Source organism: Protopterus annectens, chromosome 6.part0 (assembly GCF_019279795.1).
Source record: "Protopterus annectens isolate FY-2018-M chromosome 6.part0, PAN1.0, whole genome shotgun sequence".
Taxonomy (NCBI): domain Eukaryota; kingdom Metazoa; phylum Chordata; order Ceratodontiformes; family Protopteridae; genus Protopterus; species Protopterus annectens.
Window position 1 is genome coordinate 426,954,812 of NC_056737.1, and position 19,794 is coordinate 426,974,605.

The 19,794-nt window shown below is 40.7% G+C and overlaps 1 protein-coding gene across 1 annotated transcript in view; it reads left to right on the forward strand.

Moving 5' to 3' along the window:
* PIGH (phosphatidylinositol glycan anchor biosynthesis class H) overlaps positions 1-19,794 on the forward strand; it is a 434,798-nt gene that overhangs the window by 54,873 nt on the left and 360,131 nt on the right. The window contains exon 2 of the mRNA XM_044074170.1: positions 9,436-9,645. Coding sequence (XP_043930105.1) covers positions 9,436-9,645 — 210 coding nt within the window. The remainder of the gene's footprint in view (positions 1-9,435; positions 9,646-19,794) is intronic.

Here is a 19,794-nt window from a genome sequence, read left to right on the forward strand (position 1 = left end):
ATGACAATATTAGCGTATAACCCACCACATACAGAGCCCATGGCAGTGCCACCTTGTTGTAAATAAATTTCCTTTTCATAAAGAATGAAATTAGATTTCAATACTAGATCTAACAAGAGTTCATATGAATTGACATAATCTTGTGTTAACCCTTTCTGAATTAGGAATTCCCTGAACCATTCTTCACCAATAGAATGTGGAATTGTGGTGTATAAATCTTTGATGTCAATCGTTATAAATGTCCAATCTTCATTATAGGACAACCCATTTAATCGTTTAAGGAAATCCCATGAATCAATACAGACAAATGGTTCAGAGTAAACAATACTTTTTAACTCCAAATCTAAAACTTTTGCTATAGGTTGTGTAATAGACCCCCTAGTGTCCACAGTGGGGCGCATAGGGGTTTGGTCAATATCTTTATGCAATTTCGGAAGACTGAAAATAGTAGGTGTAATGGGAAAGTCAACATTTAAAAATTATGTTGATTAATATCGATCAACCCTCCAAAAAATAAATCATAAATATAACCACAAATCCTACGATATGTAACATTCAGTTCATTAATTGAACTGTCAGAGTTGAAGAGACTTTTCATTTTTTTTTTCACATAGTCACATTGATCCATAGCTACAAGACCCCCACCTTTGTTTGGTTTAATGAACCGAACATGTGAATTGTTCTTCAAAAAATCTAACACAGCACGTTCATTCAGAGTAAGATTGTCATGAATTTTTTTTTTCTTTTCATTAAATAAGCCTCTAATATCAAGCTCACACATGTTTTGAAACAACAATAAGGTGGGGTGGAGAGGGGGATTTTAAGTGCTAGCCACTCTTAATGGGTTACTAAATTATACATCATTCAAAAACATTGACTGTAAGTTTAACTTATGAACGTACAGTCTCAGGTCCATCAGAGTTTGTACATAGGAACAAAGGTCCAACCTTTGAGAAAAGATTGCATATCTCAGTATAAATTTCCAAAGATGAAAAGTTATACACTTTCAAGTCACCTTTGATATTTGTAGAAATATTTAATATTAGAAGTTTCCATTCATCATTTGATAATTCAATACATAGCTGGTCTAATTCTTCCCTCTCCAGTTCTGGGGACCTTTGCCTCTCTGATTTCTCCGTGATCCTCTGTTCGACTCTGCACCTCTCGATGGATACATTTGCCACCCATAATTCTGGCGGTTCTGATTCTTCAACTGCTCTGAACGCCTCGGGAACGTTGCTTGTGGATTTCCTAAAAAATCTTTGGTATCTAAATTGTCATGCCAATCGTTGTTACCTTCACGGCTGTCATGCCCATTAGATATCTCCCTTGATTTATTGGACCATGTTTGTGAGCTAGGTGGAGCCGGATAAGCAGTATTATTACCATAGGCTTCTATGTCTCTCGTTAATTTTTTCATTTTTTTTTTGTTTTTATCACACTCATCTGTTCTTCCACAGACCGTAATATCCGAACATATTCAAATTGATTGTCAGAAAAGGTAAGATCTTGAGTGATGGAATTATTCAACCCCAAGATCTCTTTAGTAAGCATTTCAATGATGTTATTATTAAACTTGATAACGAAGTCCATATATTCAAATCCATGTTTATCAAAAATGTCTCAAGTTCATCGCTGCAAGCAGGAAATGTCACAGCAACTCAGTCAGGTAATCAGTTATCGCAAATTTTAAATACAGATACTGATATTAGTAGTGAGACAGGAACGAATGTTCATTTCAATCGCCCCAATCAATCTAACAATTTTTTGACGGTCAATTTTAAAGACTTTCTTAAATGTTCTACTGCATTTAATCATGAACTGAGTAATGTTAATCAGAGTTTGTGTGACAAATTATCAGAATTTGATCGATGCTTGCTAAAAATTAAAAAGCTACAGATGGACTCTGATTATTTCAGAGAATGTATTAAGAGACAGATTGTACCAAAAGGCTTGCGGTTATGGCACTTTCCTACAGGATTAGTTGAAAGTTCACCATTTCACAAAGAACTTCTCCAGCTTTTTGATAAACATGGCATGACAGCCGTGAAGGTAATGACTGGCATGACGACAATTTAGATGATGCTTGTGGCTTTCCTAAAAAATCTTCAGTAACATTCCCGAGGCATTCAGTGTGATTGAAGAATCAGAATCGTCAGAATTATGGGCAGCAAATGTATCCGTCGAACAGAGGATCATGGAGAAATCAGAGAGGCAAAGGTACCAAGATTTGGAGAGGGAAGAATTAAACCAGACATGCATTGAATTATCAAATGATGAGTGGAAACTGCCAGTATTAACATTTCTAAAAATATTAAAGGTGACTTTAAAGTGCATAACTTTTCATCTTTGGAAATTTCTACTGAGATGTGCAATCTTTTCTCCAAAGGTTGGACCTTTGTTCCCTCTAAAAGTATGAACTATGTACAAACTCTGATGGACCTGAGACTGGATGTTCACAAGTTAAACCTACATTCAATGTTTTTGAATGATGTATATGTTAATAACCCATTAAGAATGACTAGCACTTACAATCCCCCTCTCCACCTTGTTTCAAAACATGTGTGAGCTTGATATTAAAGGCTTATTTAATGAAAAGAAAAAATGTTTTCATGACAATCTTAACTCTGAATGAACGTGCTGTGTTAGATTTTTTGAGGAATAATTCACATGTTCTGTTCATTAAGCTAGACAAAGGTTGGGGTTTGTTGCTATGAATCAATGTGACTGTGAAAAAAATGAAAAGTCTCCAACTCTGACACATATAAAAAAAGTTCAATTAATGAAATGAATGTTACATATCGTAGGATTCATGGTTATATTTATATTTTTTTGAAGGGTTGATTGATATTCATCGATATAATTTTTTAAATGTTGACTTTCCCATTACGCCTACTATTTTCAGTCTTCCAAAATTGCATGAAGATATTCACCAACCCCCTATGTGCCCCATTGTGGATGCTAGGGGGTCTATTACACAACCTATAGCAAAATGTTTAGATTCTTAGTTAAGTATTGTTTATTCTGAATGATTTGTCTGTATTGATTCATGGGATTTCCTTAAATGATTAAATGGGCTGTCCTATAATGAAGATTGGACATTTATAATGATTGACATCAAAGATTTATACACCGCAATTCCACATTCTATTGGTGAAGAATGGTTTAGGGAATTCCTAATTCAGAAAGGGTTGACACAAGATTGTGTTAATACATACAAACTCTTGTTAGATCTAGTATTGAAATCTAACTTCATTCTTTAGGAAAAGGAAATTTATGTGCAACAAGGTGGCATTGCCACGGGCTCTGTATGTGGTGGCTTATACACTAATATTGTCATGGTTATGTAGGAATATAAATATTTGCTAAACTCGCCTTATTTTGTCTTGTTGTGACTTGTATCTTAGATACCAAGATGATATTTGTATCTTATTATGATCTGGGGACAGTAATGAAATCATTTCTTTTATATCCTACATTAATAATCATAATAACAATTTTCTTCACTTTACTCATGTAGTTGATTGTTTGCAAATTGCTTATTTAGATGCATTATTAAGGAAGGATAACAAAAATCACAGACTGGTATCTAAGATGTAGCCAAAGCCAACCTATTCAAATTTGTTTCTTCATTTTCAAAGTAATCATCCAATTTTCCAAAAATGAGCCATTGTAAAAGGACAATTAGTCCGAGCAGCTTGTATGGTCACAGACTGGTCAGAATTTGTGGAAGAATGTGAATTGTTAACCTCTATTCAAGAAAACGTTTTTTATCTGGAGCCTTTTTTTATTGAATGTATGGTAGAAGTAAAAGATAGGTTTAACTTGGATCCAATTGAAGCAAATGACTCTGATATTGCTCTGGAGATATCTGATAGAAACTGAATTTTCCAATAAACAAGAGCGTAATACGTACACCAATGCTTTCATCACAGCTTTTAGTGATGATAGTAATGCCATTAGGAATATTTACATGAAAAATTGGGATGTATTAATGAATGACGCTAGTCTTAGAAATCAATGAGACAAACCCAGTACTGCGTTTAAAAGGGGTCTTAATTTGAAAAATATTTTTGAATATTCTAAGCCCCTGTCTAATAAGGGTTGTATGACTAAATGTGGGGCTTGTGTTTTCTGTAAGCACATTTTAACCACAAGCCAAGTTATTATTAACTATCTAACAATATACGTCTATGGTAAACCCTGTTGTAATACTAAAAAGGTGGTGTATTGCGCCATATGCTCAACTTGTCCTTGTTTTTATGTGGGCAAGACAGAAAGGAAACTTAAAAACCGAAGTAGTGAACATTTATCAGATATTCGTTCTAATAAAACTACCAATGCCTTATACAGACATATTTTAGAAAATAGTGGTCATTGTTTTAAGTTGTTTTCCGAACTAGATAGAAGTGGGGCTTGGCCTTTACCTCTTGATAAGGCTGAACTATCATGGCAATTGCGGCTTGCTGCACACTGCTGGCCAGGATTAAATAAGACAGCTTCGGTTGCATGCCTGCTTAAATTAAAAGCCAATTGCAGATAAAGTTTGTTTGGAATTTAGAAGTATTGTTTCATAAGTAAGCAATTTGGTTTTGAAAGAAAATATAAATGTTCGTGTTTAATTTTACATTATATATATGTTATGATGGACGATGTCATTATTTATTATAGTTTAGTGTTTGTCTTAAAGGTATTGGTGTTTGGGCTGCAATATGCAATTTTATTGATTTATTTATAACCATATAGATGCTTCATTCAAGAATGGGTGTGTTTATTTTCTTCTTTGAATTTAGATTTATACCTTGACAGCGATTGGCTGTTAAGCCTGAATGTGTTCTATAATTGGTTATTGAAGACATATCAAGGTTTCTTTTTGCCTTACGATTCCTTTATAATGTTTCTTAATAAGTGAGTGATTTGACCTTGCTAGGAAATATGAATGATTGCACTAATTTTATGTTGCATCCATTCCATGATGGAAGTTGTTATGACCATTTATTATATCTTAGTGGTTATTTAAAAGGTATTGGCGTTTAAGCCATGATGCGCGATTTTATTGGTTAATAAATGACCATTTAGTTGTCGTGTTTGAGAATGGGCATGGCAGTTCTCTTCATTTAATATGTATTTGTGATCGAACAGTGCTTGGCTGTTAAGTTTAAATGTGTCATTTGATTGACTTTTTTGAATAGTTTACATGGCCCTAAGTTTTGCGAGTCATTTAGGCTTTTCAATGCATAAATAGCTTTTTGGTTACTATATTCTTTATGCTTCAGTGTTCGCTTAAAGGGTATTGGCCTATAAGCCACAATATGCGACTCTATTGGTGTATTATTTGCCAGTTAGAGGTCGTGCTTAAGAATGGGCGTGTTCTTTATTTAATATGTATTTGCAATCGGACAGCGATTGGCTGTTAAGTTTAATTCCGTCATTTGATTGACTTTTGTAGAGGTTATAGGTTCATAGGTTCATAGGTTCATACTAGGCTATCTGCCCTAGGGCATTTATAAGCCTAGCCAGAGTGTGTTGGCTTTCGTCACCCATTTTAAATTAATTTTGCTATGCCCTTTTTCGAGGGTAGTATACTGTGCCTCTGTCTAACAGTGACACAGAAGTGATACCCGGGGTAAACCTACGATCTCCCATCCACTCATCAAGATTCCTCTTGAAGAGAGTCAATGAGGGACTCTGCCTAACCTGGACTGGGATTTTATTCCAGAGTGAAGGGAACCTGTGGGTTATGAATCTGTCCCTCCAGCATGTCCTATTTATTTCAGTGCTGAGGTTCAAGTCTCTCGAGCGCGTAGCTCGATGGGATTTGGATTTTCTGAGGTGCAGCATGTCCATTAATTCCGGGTTGGACATGGCTTTATACGTCAGGCACAGATCGCCTCTGAGCAGGCGGTATGCCACTGAGTAGATCTGGAGTTTCTTTAACCGGGCATCATATGGCATCTGTTTGAGCCCTTTGATCCTCTTGGTGAGGTACTTTTGGGGGTCTTTCCAGTTGCTGCAGGTGTCTGGTAAGGTACATCCCAAAAGGGGCATTGTACTCAATTATGGGCCTGATGAGGGATGAGTAAAGAGGCACGATGACCTCCCCTGATCTAGATGTGAATATGCCCCTAAGCTTTGCGAGCTATTTAGGCCTTTCAGTATAGTAATAGCTTTTTGGTTATCGCATTTAAATATGCGAAACTAAAAGATAAGTATGCAACTTTTACTGTCGAGCCTGGAAATGGCCAGTACACCTTTTAAGTAAACTTTTGATTGCATTCTTATTAGTATATGCGATCAAATGATTGGGCTATAGATTGAAGGCTAATATTGTCAGATTGATTATCGCACTGGGATATGCGATCTTATAGCCCTAATAGTAAATTATTCATAATCCAGACAAGATAGGGTGATATACGCCTTAGTTTAAGATCATTGGTGATCACACCATTTTATGCGATCTGATAGGCTACATAATAATTCTCCATTCGATGTATTAATAACTATATATAATTTTGGTTATTTAGGGTATTAATTTACACCTAAGAGTGTATCAGGTTGGAATTCTTGTTATATTCTTATAGATGCAAGTCCAATTAGGTTAACAAGCCTCTTTGTTGATTTATGGTTTATCAAAGTTGATTAGTATTTGCGCTTTACTTGATGGTCTTTATTGGTTAAACATCATCAAGTTTACAATACGATGTAGGCGCATTTGGTATGTAACATAATAACATTAATAAAATTACAAATATCAATGGTGATGATGTGGATTTATGGCCTTTGTCACTATTTATGTTACACAATGTTGTTGGCTTTCTAGCCGATACTCTTGACATGTAGGTAAAAGCTCTGCCTATATGAAATTTGCATCATTAATACATCCAATTTTAAACCTTCTGTGAAGACCTGTAAAGCAATTCATAATAGATGAATTTGGATTTTGTAATTTTGGAACATTAAATAAATCATTTCGATTTTTTACATATATAATGTGTGGGTTCATAGGTCGATACTAGGCTATCGGCCCAAGGGCCTATGTAAGCCTAGCCAGCAAGGTTCCATGGCTTACGCCACCCAAGAAAGTTATTTTCCTGTGCCACTGTCAAGCAGAGACACAGAAGTGATCCCCGGGGTGTATTTCCTATTTCTCATCCACTCATCAAGATTTTTCTTAAAGAGTGCTAAGGAAGAACTTTGCTTGACATAGATGGGTTTGAATGTTTTTGATAATAAACTATTCTTATTGGATAAAATGAATTGACGATACATGTTTTGATTGCTTAAATATTATTAATAGTTGATGTGATGGGGGATGCTCGCATACAGCTTATGTCATTCAATTACGTCATTAACCCTATTGGATACTTTATGTAGGTGTTTGCTGATATGTGCATTTTTATTGGATAAAAGTTTTTTAAAAGGATTCTTGTTAGGAAATTGTATTATCTGATGAAGTTCCATTATTTGTGGGGCAAAATCCTTTGTCTGAGAATAAAAGGATATTTTATTGCAGCTGTGGTCTTCAAATTTGTTTTTTAAGGATATCTTTGGTGTTTTATGGTTCTAGCCGAGGAGGAAGCCTTTCGTGTTTTTTCTTTCTTGCTATTGGCTTTTTAAGATTTTGTCCTTGGAACTTAACTTAAGGAAACATTACAAACTTCTTAGTGCTTATATCCACAAACTTCTTAACATTTGAATGTAAATCTTAATGTTTCAAAAAGACATAAAAAAAAACAAAAAAAAAAGTTTTCAAGTCCAAGAACATTCTTAAACAATTTCTATAAACTAAACAGAACAAGCTAACATTTTCTTAATTATCCGCTCAAATAACATTGCAAATTTAGTAACTGATTTACACATTTTGGTAATATCATTCTGGAAGTATTTAAATAATTTGCAAATGTCTTCCCAAGTACTTGACCATAATTTGCAATCAGACAGTAAGGTTTCTCTTCAGCCTGTTTCTTAGTAAATGCTTGCTTCGTGAGCATCTCAGTGGATTAAAGGAACCAACTTTCACATGTAAACCTTAATGCCTGAAAGTAATGAGAACTGTTTCAAGTCCAGGAGCCTTCTAAAAAACAGGTAAGTAGTCTGTATAAATTAGTCTAACAGAACAAATCTTGTTTTTCTTAATCATCAGTTCAGGTAATAATTAAAGTCCAATAACTGGCGTGCACATTTAGGTAACATCATTGCAGTAACATTCAAAGTACTGGCAAATATTTTCTTCATGCATTTAAACATAATGTGAAGTATCAAGCAACAAGTTTTTCTTCAGACTTTTATGAGACATCCTTTTTAAAATGATTTCACATCTAAAAAACTTGTAAAGGGCTGTCACATACCTAGTACGCAGGTTAAAAAAATTCTTTTAGTACAGCAGTGCACTGGATAAATATTCCAATGTCATGTACATTAATGACATGCCATCATTGCTATCCCATATACATCTTCAAGCAGAACTTTCCAGTCTGTCCAGTCATCTTATGTCTAAACACGTACACAGGCACCTACCTCATCTTTCACTGGCTTCATCTTTCCTTCCACTTACGGTCACTTCTCCCAGCTTTGTCAGGCACCCAAGTCTGTAATCCAACACTTAAGGTTTAGTTAGGGCTTTATTCCTGCATGCCACCAGACCTGGCTGTCTTGGTATTTTTTGAATCACCACTGTCCTGTCCTTTTCTTGCAGTTGTGTGACATTGGAGATATATACATACATATGTGTGTGTGTGTGTGTGTGTGTGTGTGTGTGTGTGTGTGTGTGTGTGTGTGTGTGTTTAAGTAAAGGGGTATGAGGGTGAAGTCTCTGTGTTGGGGGAGGTGAAGGGCAACCCCCTCCCACCATAAAGGCATTTTTCAGATTTTAATGTGTGATTTGTAAGATTGCGAGTGCAAGGCTGTTTTTCTTGCATTTGTGATTGCTTCTGTTTGATTTTTGCAATGATCAGAAGTGCAGTGTTGTTTTCTTTTAATTTGTGATTATTTCCATTGTGCTGGTTTCACATTTAAATCATTGCAATTTCAATTTTTTTAAACTTGATTATGGTCTATTATTTTTATCTTACAATTATCTGCTTACATAAACATTTGTGTGTATCTTTATTTATGCATATGCAAATATATATATATATATATATATATATATATATATATGTGTGTGTGTGTGTGTGTGTCATATATGTGTCTGTGTGCATTTGTGTGTATTGTATATAAAATGTATGATTTATTTAGTTACAGACATATGCAAGTATTTACCAGCACAAGAGTACTTTAATACGCACATTTTAATTTCAAATTGTTACTGCATCACATTATAGTAAGTATTGTACTTGTTATAGATGAGAATGCAGCTGAAAAGTCTTGACAACATTGATCAAGTCCTTATAATATTGCATGTTAAATAACATTTAATGTATATATTTTTTCTAGAACACTGGAGTTTTGTCTGCTGCTATAATTCTAACTGTTGTAGGACTGATGGTGTACTTGCACTTTATGAAAATAGATGAAGAGTCCTTATTAATTATTGGCTCACTTGGAATTCAGATGACTGCATCCTATGCCTCTGGCCGGGAGAGCACAACATTTATTGAAATGAACCAAGTGAAAGACATTGTCATAAATGAAGTTATTCATATGGTAAGTTTCAGAATAATTTTATGAGAAACATCATTGTAGTGTATGTACACATATATTCATTGTCTAAATGAAAGATTAAAAGGTATGCACAGCGACCCTAATACCATCAAGCTTTACTTCGGACTGATGCAGAATGCAGTATCGTATGACTCGCTCACTTAATAGTGTCTCTTTTCAAGTCATATAGACACCTTAAGTAATGTTTCACATATTATCTATTTTTGTGACATTTTTCTCAATGTAAAGAACTGTGTACTGTTTAACACCTATTACTCTGATAAATACTTCTGCAAGACTATATAAGTGTGTCATGAAGTACAGAGGACAGACTGAAACAGGATAAGTAAGTGACTTGGTTTAGAAGAATGCTTATTTGACATGTTCATACTATGTACAATCACTGCAACTAGATGGCTTTGCAAAACATCCCATAAACCTGGAATATTTACATGCAGCAGGTTGATTAGAATTCCACTTTTGGCATCATAAATGGTTACTGAAACTTTTTTGTTATTACTATTAACACTAGGTATACTGCAGTGGTGGTGCTGCGGTAGCATTGTCGCCTCACAGTTAGATGTTGCACGTTCGATTCTCAGTTAGAGCGTCTTCTGTGTGTCGACATGCGTGAATGGGCGTTCCTTCGTTGAAGGTTGTGCATTAGGCCCGGCAAGCCAGCACGTAAAAATCTACTGCCAATCATTAGCGAACTGGAGTTCCGCTGTGGCGACCCCTAACCGGGAAAAGCCGAAAGACAGTTTATTAGCACTAGGTATGATCAGTTAGGATCAGATATTCATCATTCATACTGCCTTAGTGGCATATGGGTTCTGTGCCTGCACAAAGTAGCATTGGCTGGTAGCTTTGCAGAGCTCAGAATTCACTCCTCTGACTCCCTGTGACAAGAAGATTGGCTAAGCCCCTCCCATCAGGAGAAGCCTAACAATAGTCACAGGAGTCAGTTGTTCAGTCTTGTAGTGCCTGCTATGGGAATCGCACAGTTGAATCTCCTCAGCAGCCTGCTTTGGTGAATTACAGCTTCAAGACTCTGATAAGATCCTATTGTAAACTTCCCTTTCTCTGTATTATTATATACTTTTGCTTTCTTTCTGTTAATATATATATATATATATATATATATATATATATATATATATAGTGTGTGTGTGTGAGAATGTTTTGTTTTGATATGCTTTTGCTGTTTACTACTGCTTTTAATACTTCCAGGAAATCTAGCTTACCACTGTGTTGTTCGTATGCTTAATACTGCTTTTAAGCAATTATGTGTTTTTTTCTATACTGTTCTATCACTTCTGTTGAAAAACTGAACTTCTGTGGTGTAGTTGAACACTACAGACTGCTTTGTGCATGCAGACCCTGAATTTAATCACATCTGTTGTTTATCTTCATTTTGAAGTTCCAGCAGGAAATTATTGCATTTTTCACCTTTTTCTTCATTTATATTGTATGTACTTCTGATTTAATACTGCTATAGCTGATTTTAACGTCCTGATTTTACTGAAAATGCTTTATTTGCATTTTCTGTTATTTTTTAATTTCTGACAAGAGACTCTCTAAGTAAATGTTTGTTTATGCTGTTTTAAAATGTTTCTGTTTGATTTAAGGGTATATATTTGATTTCTGTCCCTATTCAGACATGTGTATTTTACCTGGTACTAAGTGTGAAATGTTGTTTACTGTACTGTACACATTTTAAACCAGTTCTGCTATATCTTACGCAGTTATGGCCATTTGCTGTGTAGAGACATAGTTTATATTTTCTGTCATTGCTGCCCTTAATCAGCCCTTAATAGTGCCAGTGTATTGTTCTGGCTGGTGTTTTTCCCTGACTTGATGGATTCTGATATAGCTGCCCCCTCCATCAAATCCAATTGCACCTTAAAAAAAAAAAAAAAAAAAAAATCAACAAAAACAGCCTCAGCCTTTGGCGTGTGAATATGTTGTTGCCTAAAGTTGGACTGCAGACCACTTTCCCCCTGTCACTCTCTGTTATGAGCCCACAGCCCTCTATGCTTTGGGGATCAGACATATCCTCCAGGCTGTTCAGTAACTGTTGCTCGTCTGGTCAAGATAAAACAGGCGAACATTTGTGGATTTAGTTCAAGCAGCTTTGTTCCACACAAACACATCAGGAATGAGACTTTGCAACTTGAAACAAACTTATAAACATACTGACTACCACACTCATACATGTTAACACTCTGGCTGTTCTCTCAAAATGGCACTGCTGCCTGCATGTGCTCACTATTTATATGCATGTGCTTGTATCTAGAAATGCTTCTTAAAGGTACATATACATGCTCTGATCTACAGTAACAGGTTCAAGTACAGGAGAATCAAATCCTTTAGGTGCAGAAAAGGTCAGTGATAACTAACGTCTTGCCAGACATAACACACTGTCCCCAGATATTTTGTTCATTAGTGTATTTCAGTAAGAAGAAACAAACTTCACCACACTACAGTTGGTTGGATTGGGGCAGATGTGGTTTCCTTAGCTAAGAATGTTTTACGTTCATCTACTCTCGTAGACTATACCTCTATTCATTATGACTATGGGGGCTACCATCAGTAGAGATGCTCAGTCGCTGAAGATTTTGATGGGGACTTTGATGCAGACAGTCGTGAACACTCAGAAGTCATCCAATCCGATTCTTCAGAAGTTGAACAGGTTTAAAACCCAAGCAAGTGTTTAGCTTTCCACAGATAATAGCTAGGTTTAGAGATAAATTTGACTGGAAACAATCTTGAGCTATGTCAGAGAATGCCAGAATTTGTAATCTTATTGAGGATGTTATTCCAAATATTTTGTCTGTTCCTCCTTTGTGACCAGCCTTAGAAGGTGTCTATAAAACTGCATATAAAATCCCTTTGGCTTGTGAACCATTTTCTGAAAAGGCAGGTAAATAGAAATCAAGGTGTAGTCTGAGCTTGCAGTGCTGTTTGATCCTTTGTCAACTGACCCAACTGCAGTTTCTCCAGCTGCCAACTCTAACGAGGGCCTTGGCTTCTTCTAATCCTATATCCTGTGTAAAATTGAAAAGTAGTTAGAATCTCAGAGAAAAAAGTTGGCTCTGTATAGTAATTAGTCTTTAGAATTTTTAATTATCAAAACTTTATGTAGAAAGTTACTTTACAAAGTGCTTACAGTTTAGATGACTTTACTACATATTTGCATGCTGAATGGAAGTGTTATATGAATGAGATTGTTTCTAATCTGACTCATGTTTTGAAACATGCTTTGAGGAGCGTCTTAGAAGATATGAACACAATTTCAAGAAATACAGCCATGTCTTACTGTATTTTTTAGCACCTTTATTAAATTATCACTAAAGACATAGACAAACATTAACAGAAAAAAAATATTAACATTTTTTTCTATTTACATACTTTATACATCACGTATATTTTCTTTCTTTTTAATTATCATCAGTCCATCATTAAATGATTTCTTGAATTCCTGCTTTTTCTTAAACCTCACTCCTCCTCCTCCTAAATATTATGCATGTATTATCCCCACAATTTCCTTTTACAGTCAAACTTCCCAATCTTTTCTAACTTCCTTTGATTCTTATAGTCATGCAATATTGTATAAGCCCTACTAATTATCCCTTTTGTAACAGTAACGTCTGATCTGAACTAGTTGACTTCATTTGATCATCAACCTGTGGGATGTCGGATCCGGACCAGATCCGATATGACAGCTTCATCAATATCTGATCCGAGTTCCAAGCTCCTCCCCTTACCCATAATACCCCTCCATCTCCTTCCTTCCTTCCTTCAGATCTCGTTTGCCGCAGCGTGATAGGTAATTTCTTCATTTGCTTTTAGTTCAGGCAGGTTCCCTTTTCCCATTGCTTTCCTCCTCTTCGTTTTTGCAACATGTGATTTTTTTTTTTTTTTGTTAGAGTAGGCCTTCTCTCCCTTCCCCTCCTTGCTAGTGAGTTATGTGTGAGTGCTGTTGTTGGGCAGGTTAAGGCTTTGTGCCTTGAACCTTTACTTTGTTGACATGGCAGATCAGCAAGCAAAACTGGTGTTGAGAAAGTGCACAGAGTGTGGCCATAAGTTGTCCTCGTCCGATGGCCACACTCTGTGTGTGGTGTGTTTGGGGGCAGCCCATCTTTCCACGGACTGCCCTGTTTGTGCGGGGTTCAACCCCTGGGCCCTGAAGGATTGCAGGGCGAAATTGATCCTTAAGAGGCTTCTCACTTTCACGGAGGCAGCTGCCTCCACTTCTATTATGGTCATGGCCGTGACCGCTTCTTCAGCCACTGTATCTTCTAATCCCTCCCAGGCTGGGACTCAACCTCCGGTATACAGGCCTGGGGACAGGGAACCTAGAAAAGAGAAGAAAAATAAAGACAGAGAGAGAGAGAGAGAGACAAAGGGAGGAAGAGATCCCCGGACCAGCCTGATCTAATGGGTCCTCTTTCAGAACAGCAGATAGTTTTCAGACCAGTTTCTCCTTGGCTCCGCTCGCCCAGATTCTTGCCGGAGCCAGAAGAGCTTAGACCTTCTTCCAGGGCCTCAGCACATCGACTCTCCTAGGGTCGGCGTTGGTGACCTCGTCGCGTTCTATCAGAAGTTTGAGTGAGGCGGACATGGACAGAATGATGCAAAGATTTATTCGCACCCAGATTCAGATGGTGGTCTTGCAAGCCCCTTCTCCCTCCGGATGGGGGAGCTCACTTCCCTTTTTTGCCCAGATATCTCCTTCTCCGGTCTGACCCCCAGTATTGGAGTTTTTGGATCCGAGAGGTCCCAGAGTCAGTTGGGGTTGGAGTTTTTGGATCCGAGAGGTCCCAGAGTCAGTTGGGGGTTGGTTCCGATAGTACCTCGACGCCGGCCATTACCATGAGTGCGTCGGATCTAACTGGTTCAGACCTGAGCGGTTCTTTGAGCGGAAACCTGGGTGTCTGATATGAGGGGTTGGGTCATTCTCTTTTGGTGCCAACGTTGTCGGGTCAGGGCCCTCCCCTCGCCATATCAGCTCCATCGGGCTCGGCTCCAATCCCCACATTGGATCCGTGGAGAGCAGCCTCCTTATTAGTTTCCCATGAGGCTCGCTCCCCCCAGCTTACGACTTGGTGGGGAGGGTTCTCTCCAGTGGATCGAGGCCCTGACGATATCCTCTGATTCCGCCCAGACTCCCTCACCTCTGGATGCGTCTTCAGCCATTTTGCCTATGCAGGGATGGTCTGTGCTTAATATGCCCCAGATGGTTCCCCTTGAGGAACCACAGGTAGTTTGCGAGCCCTCTCGGGAGAGTCCCACCGAAGAGATTCCTTGCAAACGAATGTGCAAAAGGAGGCACCTGGACTCCTCTCCAGAGTCCCTCACTGAGGATACCGATTTGGAGGAAGGGGAAGGCTCCCCCAGATCACACCCCGACAAGCAGGGGGGGGGGTTGGTCTGCCTCCAGGCCTTCCTCGGATGAATCTGTATTTCTGGAGGTGTTCGGCATGGGCCCGTCTACCCTCCTGGGTGTGCCCCCCCCAGTGGATCCCTTGGTGGACCTTATTATCACCAGGGCATGGAAGGAGCTGGACACTGTGGAGCCAATCCCCAAGTGACCCAACAAAATCCTGAGCCGTCCTGCAGACAGACCTAGTTGGAGCAATGGGTCCTCAGTGGATGCCATGGTGGTAGTGGCTGCCACTAAGAACTAGCCCAGGAAAGTTCTACGGTCCATCCCCCTGACCGAGAGTCCAGGACGATGGATTATCTGGGAAAGCGGACTTATGCTTCAGCTACCTTTTCTATAAGGGCGCTGAATTATTTGGCCCACGTAACTTGACTACAGCGAGACCTGGTCAAGGAATTCACTGAATCAGCCCCGGAGTCCATGTCACCGGAGGATAAACGCATATTCTTCATGCGAATGGCAACTCTCAAAGCGGTTTCTAATATGTCCATGCACCTCCTTTTGCATGCCACTGAAGGAGCGTCAAGGGCAGCCGGGTCCGGCGTTGCCATGAGGCGACTTGCCTGGCTCAGGCTATATCAGTTCACGGAACACTTTAAGGTGTCTTTTGCGAATGCCCCTTATGATGGCTCTTCCTTGTTTGGTATAATCCAGTCCAGAGTAAAAAGGATGGGAAGACACTGTCTGTCGTCAGGCTCCGCTTCCCTAACCCCCAAAGATCCTTTTCCTAGAATCAGCGGGGGCAGAAGAAGATGTGGTTCCGGAAATGTCTGCATTCCAGGGACAGTCAAGACTCATCTTCCCCTAGAAGCAGAGGGGGACAAAACAGACGCCAGGCCAGAGGCGGGGGGGGGGTCAGAAATTTCGGGTCTCGAGAACCATTTTCGGGACAGGCCCGCACAACAGCCCTGAGGGGTTGCCTGACTGCTCTGGAGGCAGTCAGGGGTTGCCTTTCGATGCTGTGTCATCAGACCATTGGGTGCTTCAAATAATGTCCAAAGGTTATACCATCCCCTTTGTGGTTCATCCAATCCCCCCCAAATCACCTCCCATACGTTCAAACCGCACAAAGGGAGGTAGCAGCGCTCGAAATAGAAAAGCTGCTCAGAAAACAAGTTGTCCAGCTTGTCCCCCAAGATCAGTCTGGATCAGGCATCTATTTCAGGTTCTTTTTAATGCCAAGAAAGATGGGGGGACTTGAGGCCAATTCTGGACCTTTCCACCCTGAACCTGTCTGTTGCTAAACAGAAGATGTGAGAGTGTTCAATCTCGCCTTTGTTCTTACACATGGGTTCGGAGCCGATCCTCGGCTCCGTGTCGGCCGCCTGCAAGCTCTGCATCGAGAAGAAGCTCGAGATCACCTAATACCCACAATCCCCCTCTGCCTTTACCTCAGATCTAGTTTGCCGCTGCAGCGTTCGCATCACTGGGTCGAGCTCGAGCACCTCAGATAAGATTTAGAATTTTATTCTTATTTTTTCTCTGGTACTTAGTATTAGAAACTGTTTAATAATAATTTGTGTGAGTGTGGTAAGGTATAGGGAAATCTCGGTTCCGTTTAAGTTATAAAACTTAGTCAGAGTTCTCTTCGGGGCCTACCACCACTCTTTGGATTTGACAACTGGATTGACACATTACTGGATTTGACAATTTTACCTGACTTGACTGTTTTTTTCTGGATTTGACTATATTTCACCTATCTTTGACATGTCTGAAAAGGCCAAATCAGGTTTTAAGCGTTGCCAGTGTGGGCAAAAAATGTCAGTAACTGACAACCATAGTTCCTGTGTCTACTGTCTTGGCCCTCTCCACCTGCAAGAAGACTGTTCTATTTGTCATTCTTTCAGTGGGAGGGTCATGACAGATAGGCGCAGGAAGTTCATGGACAGGGGTTTATTAAAACCTTCCTTTCAGGAGGCTCTGGATGCTTCTGACCAGGCATCCAAGTCCTCGAAGGATTCAAAGACGTCGGAGCCCAAGTCATCGGCTCTGAGCTCTTCCACTAAAGTTAGATCACCGGTTCCACAGACTTCAGGGCCGAGTGTTCAACTGGTGTCAGTTTCCGGGCCTCGAGCCTTGGAAGCGGTGATGGAGCTCCCTCCTTCGACACTATTGAGGTCAGCTCCGTCTTCGGCTCCTTCGACCCGTTCTTCTAAGCTTTCCGATATCGATGTGGACCGTGTGGTGCAGAAGTTATTGGAACATTCGGCCCTATCCAAGCTTATTTCGGTTTCCACCCATTTGGTGTCGAAACTTGAAGGCCTCCCATTGTCTCCATCCATTCCTCCTCCGAGACCTGTCCAGTCTTTGGAGCCGGAAGAGGTTGATCTACTGGTTGTGGAGCCCTCGGGTCCAGAACCGTCCTTTTCTCGGTCTGTTCCTTTCACCTCGACTCCGTCGGACCCGGTACCGGAGTCTCGGAGCCGACGATCTGTCCTTGGTTCCGGGGCCGAGTCGAACCGGCGTTCGGTTCCGACTCTTCCCCTCGGGCCTCGGCGGATCGATTCGGCTCCGTCCTCGGGTCGATGCCTTGATGCCTGTCTCGGGATTCTTCCCATTTCTTCGGAACCGGGAGATTCTTGACTCGGGACCCGGGGGCCTTCGATCTTATGAGGAAGGTGTTGTCTACCCAGACAACCACATCAGTAGAAGCATCCTCTCCTCCCTGTAAAGGACCGTTATCTTCCTCTGCACCAACGGCCACATCCAAGCGTCGAGCACCAGTGTCTCAGCCACCCCTGGAGGGTGCCCCCTCTTCCTCGGAGGCTTCTTCGGATGCTCCCCCCGAAGAGGTCCCTAGGAAAAGACTGTGTAAGAGGAGACACTTAGATTCTCCACAGGAATCTTTAACATCCGATACTGACTTGGATGAGTCAGAAGGGTCCCCAAAGTCACCTACGGAAGATGTCTCCTTTTCCGACATCTTGGAGATTCTTAAGCAGAGAGGTGATTGGCAGTCCCTCCCCCTTCTGAGGATGAGTCAGTACTGCTGAAGGCATTTGGTGCTCGCCCTTCCTCCTCCTGGGTCACTCCGCCCTTCGATGAGTTAATGGAGTTGATTGCTCGAAGGGCGTGGGAGACACCTGACACGGTGGAACCAGTCCCTAGGAAGCCTAATAAGTACATCACTGTACCCCAAGACAAGGCTTACCTCACTAAAGGAGTTCCAGTAGACGCCATGGTGGTGGCAGCGGCCACGAAAAAGGAGATGTCGGAGTCTTCCTCATCTGTCCATCCGCCTAACAGAGATTCTAGGACTATGGACAGATACGGGAAGCGCATATTTAGTTCAGCGGCTTTTTCTATGCGTTCCCTGAACTATTTGACTCATTTTACACGCTTACAGAGGGATCTAGTCAAAGAGTTGGGAGATACTCTCCAGGGTACTACAGATGCTGCGGTCTCAGAGAAAGTTTCGGCACATCTAAATACCCTTACATCCATTGTTAACTCATCCATGAGGCTGATATCATACGCAGCCGAAGGATCGAGTAGGGCAGCGGCTTCAGCGATTGCTCTTCGTAGGCAATCCTGGATGCGCTTATGTTCGTTTGCGGAAGCCTTCAAGTCTTCCTTTACTAACGCCCCATTTGATGGAGCCACACTTTTTGGCCCTAAAGTAAAGGAGACCCTTACCCGATGTGAACAGGAGGGAAAGACTCTGTCTGCTGTCGGAGTCCGTTTTTCCACCCCTTCTAGACCGTACCCCAAAGGGCAATGTGGTGGGAAAATGTGGTTTCGAAAACCCCAAGGATCTTTCCCAGGCACACAGGGTGATGCCCCCTCTAGAGGCAGAGGAGGGGGCAGAGGTGGAAGACGCCGCCCGGGCGGCAGAGGGGGTCCGCAAAACCAAGGTGACAGGGATACCCCCCCTGGTAAACCTTTTCAGCACTCCTGAGAGGAGGCCCGACTGTCCTGCTCTGGAGGCAGTCGGGGGTCGCTTAGCTTTGTACCCTCAGGCCTGGCAAAACATTACTACAGACAACTGGGTAAAAAGCGTTGTTACCAGAGGTTACAAAATACCATTCCTATCCACCCCCATTCCAAAGAGAAAACTCCCAGATGTACCACCCCATCTGCGAGACCCAGCAGCTATAGAAATTTCAAAGCTGCTAGAAAAAAGAGTCATCCAACCAGTCCCAGCGGACCAAATAGGATTCGGAACTTACTCAAGGTTCTTTTTAGTTCCAAAGAAGACAGGGGACTGGAGGCCGATTCTGGACCTAAGCAACCTCAACACCTTTGTCAAGAAGGAAAAGTTCCGAATGGTCACGCTTCAATCGATCCTTCCATTCTTACAGAAGGACGACTGGATGTGCTCAATAGATCTGAAGGACGCATACTACCACATCAAAATGGCCAGGGCGTCCAGGGATCATTTGCGCTTTCGGCTGGGAGCCAGTCACTACTAGTTTTGAGCCCTGCCTTTTGGTCTGACCTCAGCCCCCAGGGTTTTCACCAAATGCATGGCAGTGGTAGCGTCTCATCTGAGGCGCCTAGGATTCCAGGTGTTTCCGTATCTGGACGACTGGCTCCTGTCTGCCACCACCAGGCGTCAACTGATACAGGCCAGGGATTACACCCTACAACTTTGCATTCACCTAGGAATTTCCGTGAATTTCGAAAAATCCTTACTACAGCCATCACAGCATATCTTATTCATAGGAGCGGAATTAGATAGCATCATTTGGTTCTAAGGCTTCCTA